Here is a 14,100-nt window from a genome sequence, read left to right as displayed (position 1 = left end):
GGGAAATCTTACTGACAAACAGAACTTTGAGCAGAACATCTGCTTTTCTATTTTGCAAGAAAAAAGAGATGGCCCAATGTAAGATCTACACTGACTCATCAGTGGTGGCTAACGTGTTGGCCAGCTGCTACCTTAAGGATTTGGAAAAAACAAGATTGAAAGACTGGTGACACAGAGGTCAAGGTGGGGGAGGCATGTGAGAGAGTCTCTTGAAATGGGCACAGGGTGTGAAGATATTTGCGTCTCATGGAGTGCCCTCCAGAGAACAAATTGACCTGTCCCGTAGATGTCAGCCAGCCTCCTGCCAGCTTCCTTGGGGCTTGCTGAATGTACAATGAGTGCCATGGTGCTGGCATGGAGATGAAGCATAGGCTTAACTCTCCAGACTTCCTTCACCGAGGCTGATGTGGCTTACCAATGCTGAGTGAGCAAAATGCTGAGAGTGAAGGGCAGCACTGAGCCCCCTGTGGCACCATTCCCTGTAGTCCGCGTTAAATGGCCTCTCTTCACAGCATCAGTTCACAGGGTCCAGTAACACCATTGGCTCATCTTCCTCAGCAGTTGGAAGAGGGAGGAGGAGAGTTAGTTTCAGCCTCTGGAGTTGGGGGTGAGTGAGGATACTGATGTATCACAAGCAACTAGTGGGCAAGGGGGAAAAGATGACTGAGTTCAAAAGCAATGTCTGGATTGGAAATAAAAGATGGAAAATTGCATTAATTCATAATCATGTGGTAATGCCCCATCGGACTCTGCATTCTTAATCTTTTACCTCTACTGACAGAGAGGCTTTGCTTTTCAGCTGCTGTGAACAAGCTGAAGAGGCTTTATCCTCTTATCTGCAAGAGTGGAAGTAATCATAGGGGGGCCCTAAAGGCAAATGCTTACCTGTGTATTTTATCATGAAAGTGCCAAGGGTCCAGACCTCACCTCTCTTGTCCCACTTTATCTCCAGTACCTAGAAGGGAGGCTGGCACATTGTAACCACTCAAACATCTGTGGATGACTGGAATAAATGGGAGGATGTAGGAATGAATGAACGAATGAATAATCCTTTAGGGAACAATAGAGAGCTGGGGGAGGGAGAAGCCATACCTGATCTTTTATTCTTCTCCAAAATCCTTGAAAAGACTATGAGAGGCCGCATAGAGTAGCCATTAAGACCTTGAACTCTTAATTTAGGATCTACAACTTCCTAGCTGAATGGCTTGGCCAAGTTATTTATTCTCTGTGTACAGTCTTCCTTCCTGTAAAACAAACACAGTAAATGCTTAGAGCAGCACCTGGGAAAAAGTCAAGTTCCACATAAGTGTTACTGTCATTATTTTTGTCATCTTGATGAGTGTGTAAGCCTGCAAGACAATCGGGAAATTCCCTGGGGAGGGTGAATCCAGATACTCAGCTTCCAAGGGCCATTCAAGAGGGAACAATCACCTTTTCTCTTTGCCTTTCATACTGCTTTAGACACCTCACTGCTTCCTAACATAACTTTCACTGGCAAGAGACGGAGGCCTGGGTTTCAGTTCCAGTTGCCTGCGGTGGGCTGTGTGAGTTTGCCAAAGTCCCCTGCCCTCTCTGGGTCTCGGTTCCCTCGCCTGTCCACGCGAGGTTGGAGGAGCTGAACGCCGACGTCATTTTTAGCTAAGAGGGAGCAGGGTCCCCGAGTCGCCGGCCCAGGGTCTGCGCATCCGAGGCCGCGCGCCCTTTCCCCTCCCCCACGGCTCCTCCGGGCCCCGCACTCTGCGCCCCGGCTGCCGCCCAGCGCCCTACACCGCCCTCAGGGGGCCATCGCGGGCTCCCCCCGGCCGGGATGCCTGTGCCCCGCGCCCCGCGCGCCTGCTCCCGCGCCGCCTGCCCTGCAGCCTGCCCGCGGCGCCTTTATACCCAGCGGGCTCGGCGCTCACTAATGTTTAACTCGGGGCCGAAACTTGCCAGCGGCGAGTGACTCCACCGCCCGGAGCAGCGGTGCAGGACGCGCGTCTCCGCCGCCCGCGGTGACTTCTGCCTGCGCTCCTTCTCTGAACGCTCACTTCCGAGGAGACGCCGACGATGAAGGTGAGTGCCGCGCCACGTACGTCCCCGGGGCGAGCTGTAGGGACCTCTTCGCCAAACTCCCCAAATGGCCCAAAAGCTGGCGAAACAGGATCAGGGACTCCCCTTAGGCGGAAGCCCCAAGGCCACCCTCTGACAGGTGAAGGGACGTCCCAGAGCTCTCGCTTAGCTTTCGGACCCTGGTTTCTGCTAGGACCCTGGCGTCGAGCTTTGAATGTCCCGGAGAGCCACTCACAGAACGCACGCCCGAACCCGGGCAGGGGTAGAGAAACCAACGCTAATGTGCTCTTAAGGCACAAGTTCAAGGGCACCCGCCTTGGAGAACTCCAACTGGCGCACTCCAGACGCCACCCCCACCCCCAGCCCGCGGTCTCCCTCTTCTAACGCACTCCCACCTGCAAATCCTGCTGCCTCTGGAGCAGCCCCGACCCTCCTACGGAAACTGGGGCCACACGCTTCTCTCTAATTGGACTTAATCTGCTCGGCTTGCAGACACCGTGGAAGGTTCTCCTGGGACTGCTGGGTGCTGCTGCGCTTGTCACCGTCATCACCGTGCCCGTGGTTCTGCTGAACAAAGGCAGTAAGTTTGAAACATTTGAAAAAGATAGGACAGTTGGAGCTCAGGTCAGGCTCCGTCTTACCACGCTAAGGGAAACGAGGGATTTTGCGTGGAGTTGGACCGGTGCCCCGAAGTGTAGCTGAGAAGGCTTCCCAGTTGTTGTTGCTGCTTGTAGAGCAGCAGCTGGATTCACTTCGCGGGGTCTTCAGTGTTTAGGCTGCAACTCTTGCGGCTTTCACGTCTTGTTATGTATAATAAATGCATGCTTCCTGAAATTAGGGAGAGTCGGGATTTTTAAAATTTCAATTTTAAATTTAATTTGTAAATTTTTAAATTTACATGTAATTTTTGAGAAAAGTTTTTGGGTGTGATCGGCAAAGGAAAAAAGGCAGTGTTTAAAGAGCCCAAAGACAGCAGTAAGGATATCTGAAATGGAAAGGAAAAATGAGAAAGCAAGCCCCAAAATACAGTTTTGAGAAATGATGTTCCACAGGGAACCCAGACTGTTTTCCCTCAAGGGTGGTGAGAATTCAGTTGGAGGGTGGCGAGGCAGGGAAGTAATTGACCAATTTAGCAGTATTGCAGAGCTAAATAATAAAGCTGGTATACACGATAATATTTAAGAAGGGGCTGGAATCAGTGATGTTTTGATGGATTCTTTTATTTAAGGACTTTCATGTCTTTTTAGCTTGCCTAAATGTATAAAACACTCACATAATGGAATACTCACTGTAGGATGCAAGCAAGTGAGAACTACTAGTTTCAGTCTCCCCTGGCCTTACTTTCCTTTTAAACACTTGCTTTCATTTCAGCATTACACACTATAAATTAGTCAGCCAGTTAAAGCATTCTCTCTGGAAGATTTAGTCAACTGAGGAATGTAAGTCAGTGCTTGCATACTCAAGGAGTCTTATCTAGATTTCAGGATGACAGTTCAGAATTAGTTTGTAGAGCTATGAAAACCATGCTTGCTGTGCAATTCAAGGCCAGGGCAAATGTGCCAAAGGTTAAATAACTGAATGGGTTGACCTACTGCTAATGAAATTTGAAGAAACCAGTGGTTGCTACTATTTTATACCATTAAATGACAGTCCACTTAAGCTTGACTCTTTCTTGTGGACTGTTAAAATATAACTATTTTCATAAAGCAACACTTTGTGTAAACCATACATGCAAAGCCTTGTGGGAGAAGAATGTGCTAGTCATACAATTGATAAATATAGGGCTTACAGGCTTACATTAGGTTCCAGGCACTGTGTTAGTTGCTGCAAATACAAAGATTAAATTTTGTAAATATAAATATAAAGGCCCTGACCTCAAGAACTGTATAAGCTAGTGGGAACATGCAAACAAATATGACTTGTTTTACATATATATGTGTGTATGTGTGTGTGTGGATACACACACATATATAAATAGAAATAATCTGTATGTTTGTCTCCAAAACATCACTGAGGCATCACAGCATCGCTGGAAGTTTGAGTAAAACTGTAATTATCAGAACTTCCGTTAAAGCAAGTTGGAAGGAATACTGTACTTTGATAAGCCACTTGAGATGGCCAGTGAAATGGCCTAGGGATCTGAGGCTTGCTGCAGTTAACTCTGAGAATTTTGTTTTACTGGGTAGGGTATACAGGCCGGGAAGAGCTGTTTTGCCATTTCTGCTAAATAGCACCTGGTATCTTCTCCAGATGAAATCTGAACACATTTCAAGAATGTTCTCTTGAGGAGGACTTCCTGAGAGACTCAACTTGTTTCCATATAACTACTCTTATGATTCAAAAAAATAACTTAGAGGTGCTTGAGCAAACTGCTCTGGAGGTTAGAAGGAACACTTCTGGGAAAGTCTCCCCCTCCCGGGTTCAAGTGATTCCCTTGCCTCAGCCTCCCGAGTAGCTGGGACTACAGGCACACACCACCATGCCCAGATAATTTTTTGTATTTTAGTATAGATGGGGTTTTACCATGTTGGCCAGGATGGTCTTTATCTCCTGACCTCATGATCCGCCCACTTTGGCCTCCCAAAGTGCTGGAATTAAAGGTATAAGCCACTGCACCCGGCCAAGAGACTTCTTATAAGAGGTTTCTTTTGTGGGCCAAGCTTGAATAGTTAACATCAGTTTCTGGAGATAAGATATTCCAGAAAATGCAAATGCCCTGTGTTTCAACACAGAGACATGAGATCACATCCTGTGTTAGGGATTATAAAAGGATCCAGGGCCCCAGAGGAGGGTGGGAAACAGGCCAAAGAGTTTGATTCTAACCTGGAGATGATGCAGTGAATGATGTTTTGAGCATGCCTGAACTGTTGGCCATGACAGTGGGAAGGTGAGTTGCAATGGAGCAACACTGGAGGGGGAAGTGAGGGAAATGGCCCAGGACACTTACAGTACAGGTCAGAATTTGGAGGCTCCAGAGCTACTCAGAAATGTGAATGACTGGACTTCAGTAACCGGTTAAACAGAGAGAGGTAAAGGAGAGGGTGGCTAAGGATACCTCTTGGACAACCAGGTGGAGATGTTGTTTCATGGTGGCTTTATTTATTTACCACTCTAGTAATTTCTTGTCTGTATTTCTTAACTTGTATGTATGTATGTTTAAGGAAAAAAGGGAAGTCATCTTGTTAACACTTCTGCCTTATCATAGGAATAAAGATAAAAGCTCAGGAATGCAGCATTTTCACTAAATCAGCAATACCTTTCCTGGGCTGTGCCACAATAAAGGTCAGCATTCCTTACAAAAAGGTCAAAGTCATCACCCAAGAAGTGCCCTCCATGTTGTCAATCAAGCTTTCAAGTAAACAAATAGAGTGAAGGAAAAAGGAAGGAAGTAGGGAGAAAGGAAATGTAAAGGGAAGGGGAAGGGAAAGGAAAGGAAGAAGGAAGGAAGGAAAGGAATTTGATAGAAAAACAAAGCAAAGACCTAAATTACGTGGAAACTAGAGAATTAAACAGCCAAAAGGAAGGAGGAAGCCATGAGCAAACCCAAGTTCATCCCCTGAGAGGTTGATTTAAGAGGTCAAGCATTTCCATGTGAAATGCTTACTTTAGCAAAACTAGACACACCCAGAACAGGACGGGGGCTAGTGAATGGGGAGCCAGAGAGAGAGAGAGAGAGAGGCTTAATACTATTGTCATATATTTAAGAATAAAAACTCCTTGAAGTCAGATTATTCATTTCACCAAGCACAATCAAAAGTTCACCCTCTTCTGTGTATATAATAAATGATTGTATGTTTTAAATTTTTTTCAATCATCCTACTATAGGAGGATATTGCATATGTAAGCATTCAGTTTCCCCAAGAATCAGTGAGAAATATATAAAAATACTTGTATGGAATTGTAGAACTCTTCATGGCTTAGTGGTAATAAAATTCACATGCAGCATTTATGATTCCTTTATTTTTTCTTTTACACTATATTATATGCTGAAATTTGAAATATTTGGTTATTTGTCAAATAGTTTTATTATTATTGAATTTTATTATGGAAAAGAAGTATATCTCTTCTTTTGCTCCTTTCACTGCTTTGGTGGTAAATTTCTTCTATACCTTCTTTCGGTGGAAAGGAAATTTGACTGCTCACCCATCCATCAGTAATAAGAGAAAACCCAAATGTGAAGGAGACAGGAATAATCAGACAGAAAAGATAGCATCTATGAGGTTTGCCTGAGGAAGTCCAGGACCTGTTCCAGGTTTAAAGCACAGAAATGAGCCTGAATGAAAGCTTTGTATGTTTCAGGGGACAATTTCTAAACAGTATGCTCTGTAAAAGCTGGAGTTGACTCCGGCCTGCTCAGTTAACTATTGTCAACCTTTGTGGAATGCTCATGAGGTCAGCAGGTTAGTCTTTTTCAGGCCAGTTATTTTGGGTTTTGTTTCCCTAGCCATAGCATATGCCTTAAGTTTCTCTATCTTAGAAATCTCTGCCTCTCTTCTCAAAGGGGATCACAAAGAGAGAGAAAATGAAGACTACCCGGTTGATGGTCAGAGAAAGACAATATAAAAAGACTGGAGCTGGATCGTGTCTTTCAAATTTTATGACTTAAGAAATTACTGAGGCCCATGGAGAATGTGGCTGTAAATAATATGCAGGAGCGCCTTGCTTGAGGAAGAGAAGGCATGCAAGCTACAATAATAGCCAATATGCATTTACTAAGTGCTAAATTTGGGGCTGAGGGCTTTCAATGTATTTTTCATTTAATCCTTAGAACAACTCTTTGAAAGAGAGGTACTATTACCCTCTCCATTCCTACAGAAGATTTATAGAAACTTTGAGAGGGTACTTTAGTTATCTGTAATTGCATAATGAATTACCTCAGAACTTAAAACAATAAATATTTATTATCTCATAGTTTCTGTGTATAAGGAATTTTGGAGTGGCTTAGCTGGGTGGTTCTGCCTCAGGGTCTCTCATGAGGTTGCAATCAAGATGTTATCTGAAAGCCTGACTGGGGCTGAAGGATCCCCTTCCAAGCTCACTCATGTGCCTGTTAGCTAGAGGCCTCAGTTCCCTAGTGTGTGGGCCCCAGTTCCCCACCATGTGGGAATTATATTATAATTTCATGACTTCTAATCTGTGTGTTGTAAGCATTCTGAAGAAGAGCCTACTGTGGATGCCTTCATTCCTTTATAAAGCTGTATACAGGCAATGACTGACATCTCAAGCTTTTGAATGGTTCTGTTTAGTAGTATTAGTAGTAATAATAGGTCCAGATTTACTTACTTGCACTAAATTATACTTAGGATAATATGGTAGCTACTTTCCCTTAGAATGAAGGATCCAAGAGAGGAACTAAGCAGGAAGCTGAGTTGCCTTTTATGACCTAGCCTCAGAAGTGGCAGGTATACCATTCCTTCTGCTGTGTACTATTGGTCACACAGACCAACCCTGATACAATGTGGGAGGGCACTACACAAGTGTGTAAATACCAGGAGGTGGAAATCATTGGGAACCATGATGGAGGCTGGCTCCAATGACTATCAAAGAAGTTAAGGAACTTGCTCAAAGTTCCACAAAGTTGGGATTCATACTCAGGCAATGTGACTCTACAGCTGATACTCAGTACTGTTCAACTCCATATCATTCTGTCAGCTTGTAATCAAGTATAAAATCAACTTGGCCATATTAGCATAATTGTTATAACTTCTCATTTGCATAGCGATATTATAATTTCATGGCTTCTAATCTCTATGTGTTAAGTATCCTGAGGAGGAGCCTACTGCTGCTGCCTTCATTCTCATATAAAGCTGTATATAGGCAATGACTGACATCTCAAGCTTTTGAATGGTTTCGATTTTTAGTATTAGTAGTAATAATAGATTCAGATTTACCTACTGACACTAAATTACACTTGCTTTGCTTCTGATGTAAGTTACATTATTTCATTTGATCTTCACAGAGAAGTTCATTTTAGAGAGATATATTAATATCTTGACTTTTTACACGTGAAAGTTTAGGGGTTTGCAAGTAAGTACTGGATCTTGGGAATCCAAATCTTTTGACTACCAACCTTCCCTGAGCCTGCTGGTTCCCATGAATGGCTAATTTATAGAAATGCCTTGGTGAGAGTTTTTCTGAGTTAATGTTTAATCATTACTTTATGGTTGGATGCTAATCCTTTCATTGCTGTAAATCAATATCTTGTAAATATTTTTAACTTTAGTCTTCACAGCTCCATTATGACCTCCAAAAGAGGGTGTGTCTCTCAATTTGAGAGTAACCTGAAACCATGAAATTAGAACTGAGTAACTGTTTTATTATTTGCCAAGCATTGTATTGTTTTATATTGTTCTTCAAAATTATAACTTCCTAGGAAGCTTTTAAAAATTTAAAGATAAACTATGTGCTTTCTTTAACTGGGGGCATTAATGTGCACATTTCTTAATTATTTGGTTCAGTGAGGAAGAAAGTAGACCTATGAGTTCAGGGTCCTAGAAGAGGAGGTAATGTAAGGCAGAGCCAAAGCCACTAGAGATTTTATTCATGGCACTCTAGGAGCCATGGTGGCTCAGGTTGTATAATTGAGGTAGAGGGAGTAGGAGAGGTGAGTATCAAGCAGGTCTTATCATCCACCCCTTCCCTGACTTCTTAAAACTGGGGACCCCAAAACTGAGCTTAGTGGCCCCTGTGGCCTAATACCATTTCTGTGAGGCTGGAACCCTCTTTTCTTGTTTTCCTCAGTTGTTCTAAAGCCCACCCTGCTCAAACTCATGTCCATAAGTTTCATGGATGACTCTTATTTCTCTATTATATTCTTCCATTATTTGATTCCAGGCATAAAACTCTTTCAGTATGAGATTTAAAACCTCTTCAGGGCCAAGGTCCTACAGAGGCCAAAGACAATATTTTTCAATTCAAAAACATATATTGAATGCTTACTGCATGTCAAGTATTACTGAAGATATGGGAGTGGGGGGATATGGCTATTGAATGCTTACTGCATGTCAAGTGTTATTGCAGGTATGGGGGATATGGTCTGCTATGATTGCATATTTGTCCCCTCCAAACCTCATGTTGAAATTTGATCTCCAGTGTTGGAGGTGAGGCCTAATGGAAGGTATCTGCATAATGGGATCAGAGCCCTCCCACAGGGGTAAGTGAGTTCTTGCTCTATTCGTTTCCATAACAGCTGATTATTAAAAAGAACCTAGCACCTCCCTCTTTCTTGCTTTCTTTCTCACCATGTGATCTCTGCACATGCCAGCCTCACCTTCACCTTCTGCTATAAGTAGAAGCAGCCTGAGACCATCATCAGATGTAAATGCCCAATCTTGAACTTTCCAGTCACCAGAATCATGATCCAAGTAATCTTTTAAAAAAATAAATTACTAGCCTCAGATATTCCTTTATAGCAATACAAAATGAGCTAAGATCTAGCCCTAAGCAGTATAGATAATGTCCTTGTTCCACTGGACCTTTACAATCCATAGAGCAGGCAAATTATAGGCAAGTGCAGAAATAATTTCAGATGGTAACAAATGCTACGACAGAAATAAAGTGGGATAGAGAGGACTGGCAGACACAGAAAGGAGTTTCTCTCTTATTCCAAGTATGATTTTGAGCTCCTGGAGGATTTCAGCATGAATGTGACATGATCTTTTCACATTTCAAAAATATGCCTCTGACTCTTGTGTGGATAGTAGTTTGGGGTTGGTGTGGTTTGTCCAGGTGATCGATGATGGTGGCTTGGAGAAGGATGGTAGCATTGGAGGTGAAAATAAGTTTAAAAAAAAAAAGAAACGCAGGATGTATTTTGGAGGTAAGACAATGTGCAGGCATGTGAAGAGTGAGGGAAGGAGAGAAGGTAAGGATGGCTCCTTGGACAGCTGGCTAGATAGCTTAAGCGAATAATTTCTCTTGCCTCCTGGCTGTTTCCTTTTCATCAGAGCTTGTCTGCAGAGGTTCCTCTGGCTTAACTCCCCTTTCCTATTGGATCAGCCTTCCCCTTTCAAGCATGTGCTCAGGAACACCTCCTACTTCATATTCACCCAGCACAGACTTGTTGACAGAAGGTAATTCTCCAACTTGGCAAATATTTATTGAGGATTTTCTATATGCCAGGTACTTTGTGGGTCCCTAGGGATAGAAAGACAATAGATATGGCCTTTGTCCTCAAATAATTGACAGCATTAAAAGACACATAAACATTAACTACAATCAAAAGAGCTAAGTGCCCTTCTAGTAAATGATCAAAGTGCTATGGAAGCACTAGTGACCAAATGATAAATGCTGCCCCAGGAAGTTTCTACATAAACAACCAAGCATAAAGCATTAATAATTAATGGGTCTTAATATCATCCTTCCAATCCTTCAGCCCCCAAACTGGCTCTGAGGCATGCAGTGCACCTCCGTGTCCATCCTCACTGACTTACAGCCCCCTGATGCTGTATGAGGATTGTATCAGGATGTTTTGGGCTTCAAGGAACCCAATACCTGGCCAAAAGTTATTTGAATGATAGCGTTTTATTATTGTGTTGTCATTAGCATCTTTTATAATTGGAAGTGCAGAAGTAAAGTGGTTCTTGAGTTTGTTAATGTAATGGCCTGAACACATCAAGAACACGGGGCCTTTCCACCTTTCAGCTCTGCCATCCTTGGAGTTTTGTCTTTTGATCTCCAGTATGTCATCTCATGGTTGAGCATGGCTTCTGCAGCTCAACCCAGCACTTGCTCATACAGCTCTTTCACAGGGCAGAAAAGGATGCTCTTCCTCATTCATGTTCTGCTGTATCAGGGAGGAAAACCATTTCCATAAGTCCTCTGACCAGATGCAAACTTTCAGATCTTACTGGCGACATTTGTGTCACTTGTCCATATCCAAACCAATCACCGGCAAGGAGAATGAATTGCCGTGATTGAACCAGACTAATCAAGACTCACCTTTCTCAGGCTGGAAAGTATCTTCTTTTGCTAGCACATGGAAGGAGAAGGGCAAATACCTAAGCTGAATTGAAAATTCTGAAAGAAATCGGGGAGACGGCCTATGTAGGCATATCATGTATTTGGTTATTGCTCTCTTTTCATTACGTTAGAAAGATTTAATTTTTCAACAAAAGAGGACAGACATCAAGCCAGCTCTGATCTCCAAAAATCTGGAGCTGTAATTCTCTCCTTTCCTTCTCCTCACTTTCTTTCCTAACTGGGTTTATTGCAAATCAGTGTGCTTTGTTGCTGCCTTTCTGATCTCAAGGACATTTTGACCTCAGCCCTTTCTTTCTTTTGGCATCCAAAGTGATCAAGAGGAGAACATAATTGAATTGCAATGTTAAAATATAAATCTGAGATAATAGAGCAGGTAAGAAACATCTGAGGGGAATTACTGACAATTTACCTCTAGAAAATCCACATAAACTGTCATATTTCATCCAGTTCATAATAGCAGAAAGTGGCAGAAATAGTCAACATAAAATAAGATGGGCAAAGTTTTTAAAAAATGGTAAAACTTAGATCTGCTAAAGTTAACCAGGAAAGTAGGACTTAAAATAATTAATGGCCATAAAAATAAAATAGTAAATAACAAAACAAACAAAATAACCTCATAAGGTCCAGAAGCTATAATTTAATCTAACATGGGCAAAAAAAATCTAATTGATGACTCAAATCTTTGTTTTAAAATTTCCAGGGAAAAAATTACTCTGCATGGTAATGATTTTCTTAAAATGAAAAGGGTTTGGCCGTGCTGAAAGGAGAACCCAGAACCCAGCAGCCAGTGGACCCTTATTCCTTCCTGGCAATCTGGCCCTATTTTCCCTGTCTGCTCACTCGCTTGCTTTTCTGGTGAACTATTCCAGGTATCTCCTCTCCACTCAAACTTCCAACACCTCCTCCGTATGCTCATTCATAGCTAAGGACCTGGCTTCCTGTTTTGATAAGAAAACTGAAACCATTAGAAGAGAACTTCAATTCTCACCGGCTCATCAGTGCATTCACCTGTATCGGCTCCCCTCCCAAGTTAGAGGAATGAATGCTCAGGCTCCTACCCAAGACCAGGCCGTCTGTTTGTGCCCTGGGTCCCATCCCTTTTGCTTACTGAAAGATTAGGCTCCAGCTGTCCCCTTGCATGTGGCATCATCATTTTTTCCATCTCTATTTGATCATGAACATGCAGTAGTGTCTCATATTCTCAAAAAAAAATAAGAAGGAAACTATCTTTTTCCACCCTCATCACTGCCAACCTACCACTCCCTTTCTCTGCTCTCTTTACCACAAAACTTCTTAAAGAGTTTCTATTATCACTGTCTGTTACCCCTCTCCCTTTTTTTTTCTCTTAAGCCTCCTGGAATAAGGGTTATCCCCACCACACCACTAAAACAGCTGTATTCTTGTCAAGGTCCCTAATCTCTGTGTTGCAGATCTGGAGTTGCTTCTCACTCTGTGTCTCATGTGCCTGTCAATTAGTCATCCTTCTTCTCCACCTCCCCTCGGGGCTCTCACTCTCTCCTGGTTGTCCTTCTACCTCACTGTGCAGTCTTTCCCAGCCTCCTTAGGTATTCTTCCTGATGTCTTCAACTTCTCACCTTGGACTACTCTGGGGCTCCATCCTAAGACCTTTTCCTTTTTCACCTTAGTTGACCTCATCCACTCCCATGGCCTTAAATACCATTTACAACTTGGCAACTTTCCAATTTTATCTGCAAACCAGACCTTTTCCTGAGCTCTAGGTGCAGTATACAACTGCTTACTGGACATCTCCATTTGGATGTGATATTGGCATCTCATACTGACATCTTCCAAAACTCTTTGTCTTCCCTTAGTACATCTTATTTCAGCAAATGGCAATTCTATTTTTGTAGTTACTGAGGCCAATATCCATGCAAGTTCTCCTCAACTCCTCTCTTTCATCCACAAGTCACATCCAATGTGTCGGCAGTTTTATCATCTGTATCTTCATATTCTCTCAGAGTTTGACCCTACCTCACCACCTCATCTCCTACTACCCTGGTCAAAGACACAATTGCCCTTCCCCTAAATTATTGCCAACATCTCTCTTTTTTTTTTTCTTACTTCCCTATGGTGTATTCTCAACACAACAGACAAAGTGATTGTGGTAGGCAGAATGCTAAGGTGACCCCCAAGAACCCTCCCCTCCACTCTTGTGTACTAATCTCTGAGATTGTGGATATGATGAATTTTCTTCCTGTAGTTAAGTTTCGTTATGATGCACAGTTGGCTTTACGAAAGGGAGATTACCTGCTTGGGCCTGACTGAATCACATGAAATGTTTAAAAGCAGAGTTTCTCTGGCTAGTCACAGAACAGGCAGTCAGGGATCCCAGGCATGAGAAGGATTTAACATGCCATTGCTGACTTGGAAGATGGAGGGACCATATGGCCAGGAATGTGGGTCATCTCTAGGAGGTGAGAGCAGCCCTGGCTTATAGTCAACAAGTAAATGAGAACTTCACTCTCACAACCTCAATGAACTGAATTTTCCCAACAACCTGTGTGAGCCTGGGAGCAGGTAATTTTTCCCCAGAGCCTCCAGCTGACAACTCATTCCAGCCAAAACTTTGATTTTAACCTCACAATACTTTGAACAGAGAACTCAGCAAAATGGGCTGGACTGCTGACTTATAGAACTCTAAGCTGATACATGTGTGCTGTGTTAAGTCACTAAGTTTGTGGTGATTTGTTACACAGCAATAGAAAACCATTAATAATATAGTGATAAAATTGTTTTAATTTATTATTTATTTATTTATTTTGAGATGGAGTCTTGCTCTGTCGCTCAGGCTGGAGTGCAGTGATGCAGTCTCAGCTCACTGCAACCACTGCCTCCCGGTTTCAAGCAATTCTCCCGCCTCAGCCTCCCAGATAGCTGGCACTATAGGTGTGCACCACCACGCCCAGCTAATTTTTTTTTTTTTTTTTTTGTATTTTTAGTAGAGACAGGGTTTTGCCATGTTGGGCAGGCTGGTCTCATACTCCTGACCTCAGGTGATTTGCCTGTCTTGGCCTCCCAAAGTGCTGGGATTATAGGTGTAAGCCACCA

The 14,100-nt window shown here is 42.9% G+C and overlaps 1 protein-coding gene across 3 annotated transcripts in view; it reads left to right on the top strand.

The window, feature by feature from the left end:
- The first annotated feature begins 1,246 nt into the window (after positions 1-1,246).
- DPP4 (dipeptidyl peptidase 4) overlaps positions 1,247-14,100 on the top strand; it is an 82,591-nt gene continuing 69,737 nt past the window's right edge. The window contains exons 1-2 of one of the 3 annotated variants that reach the window (XM_019022710.4): positions 1,247-2,052; positions 2,542-2,629. In XM_019022710.4, coding sequence (XP_018878255.3) covers positions 2,047-2,052; positions 2,542-2,629 — 94 coding nt within the window. In that variant the 5' untranslated portion in view covers positions 1,247-2,046. Of the gene's footprint in view, positions 2,053-2,541; positions 2,630-4,808; positions 4,937-9,141; positions 9,203-14,100 lie in introns of those variants that run through there. The other 2 variants (XM_004032706.5, XM_063694932.1) reach the window with 2 other exon arrangements.

Source organism: Gorilla gorilla, chromosome 11 (genome assembly GCF_029281585.2).
Source record: "Gorilla gorilla gorilla isolate KB3781 chromosome 11, NHGRI_mGorGor1-v2.1_pri, whole genome shotgun sequence".
Taxonomy (NCBI): Eukaryota; Metazoa; Chordata; class Mammalia; order Primates; family Hominidae; genus Gorilla; species Gorilla gorilla.
The sequence above is the reverse complement of the archived record's forward strand: the minus strand, read 5'-3'. Positions and strand labels throughout refer to the sequence as shown.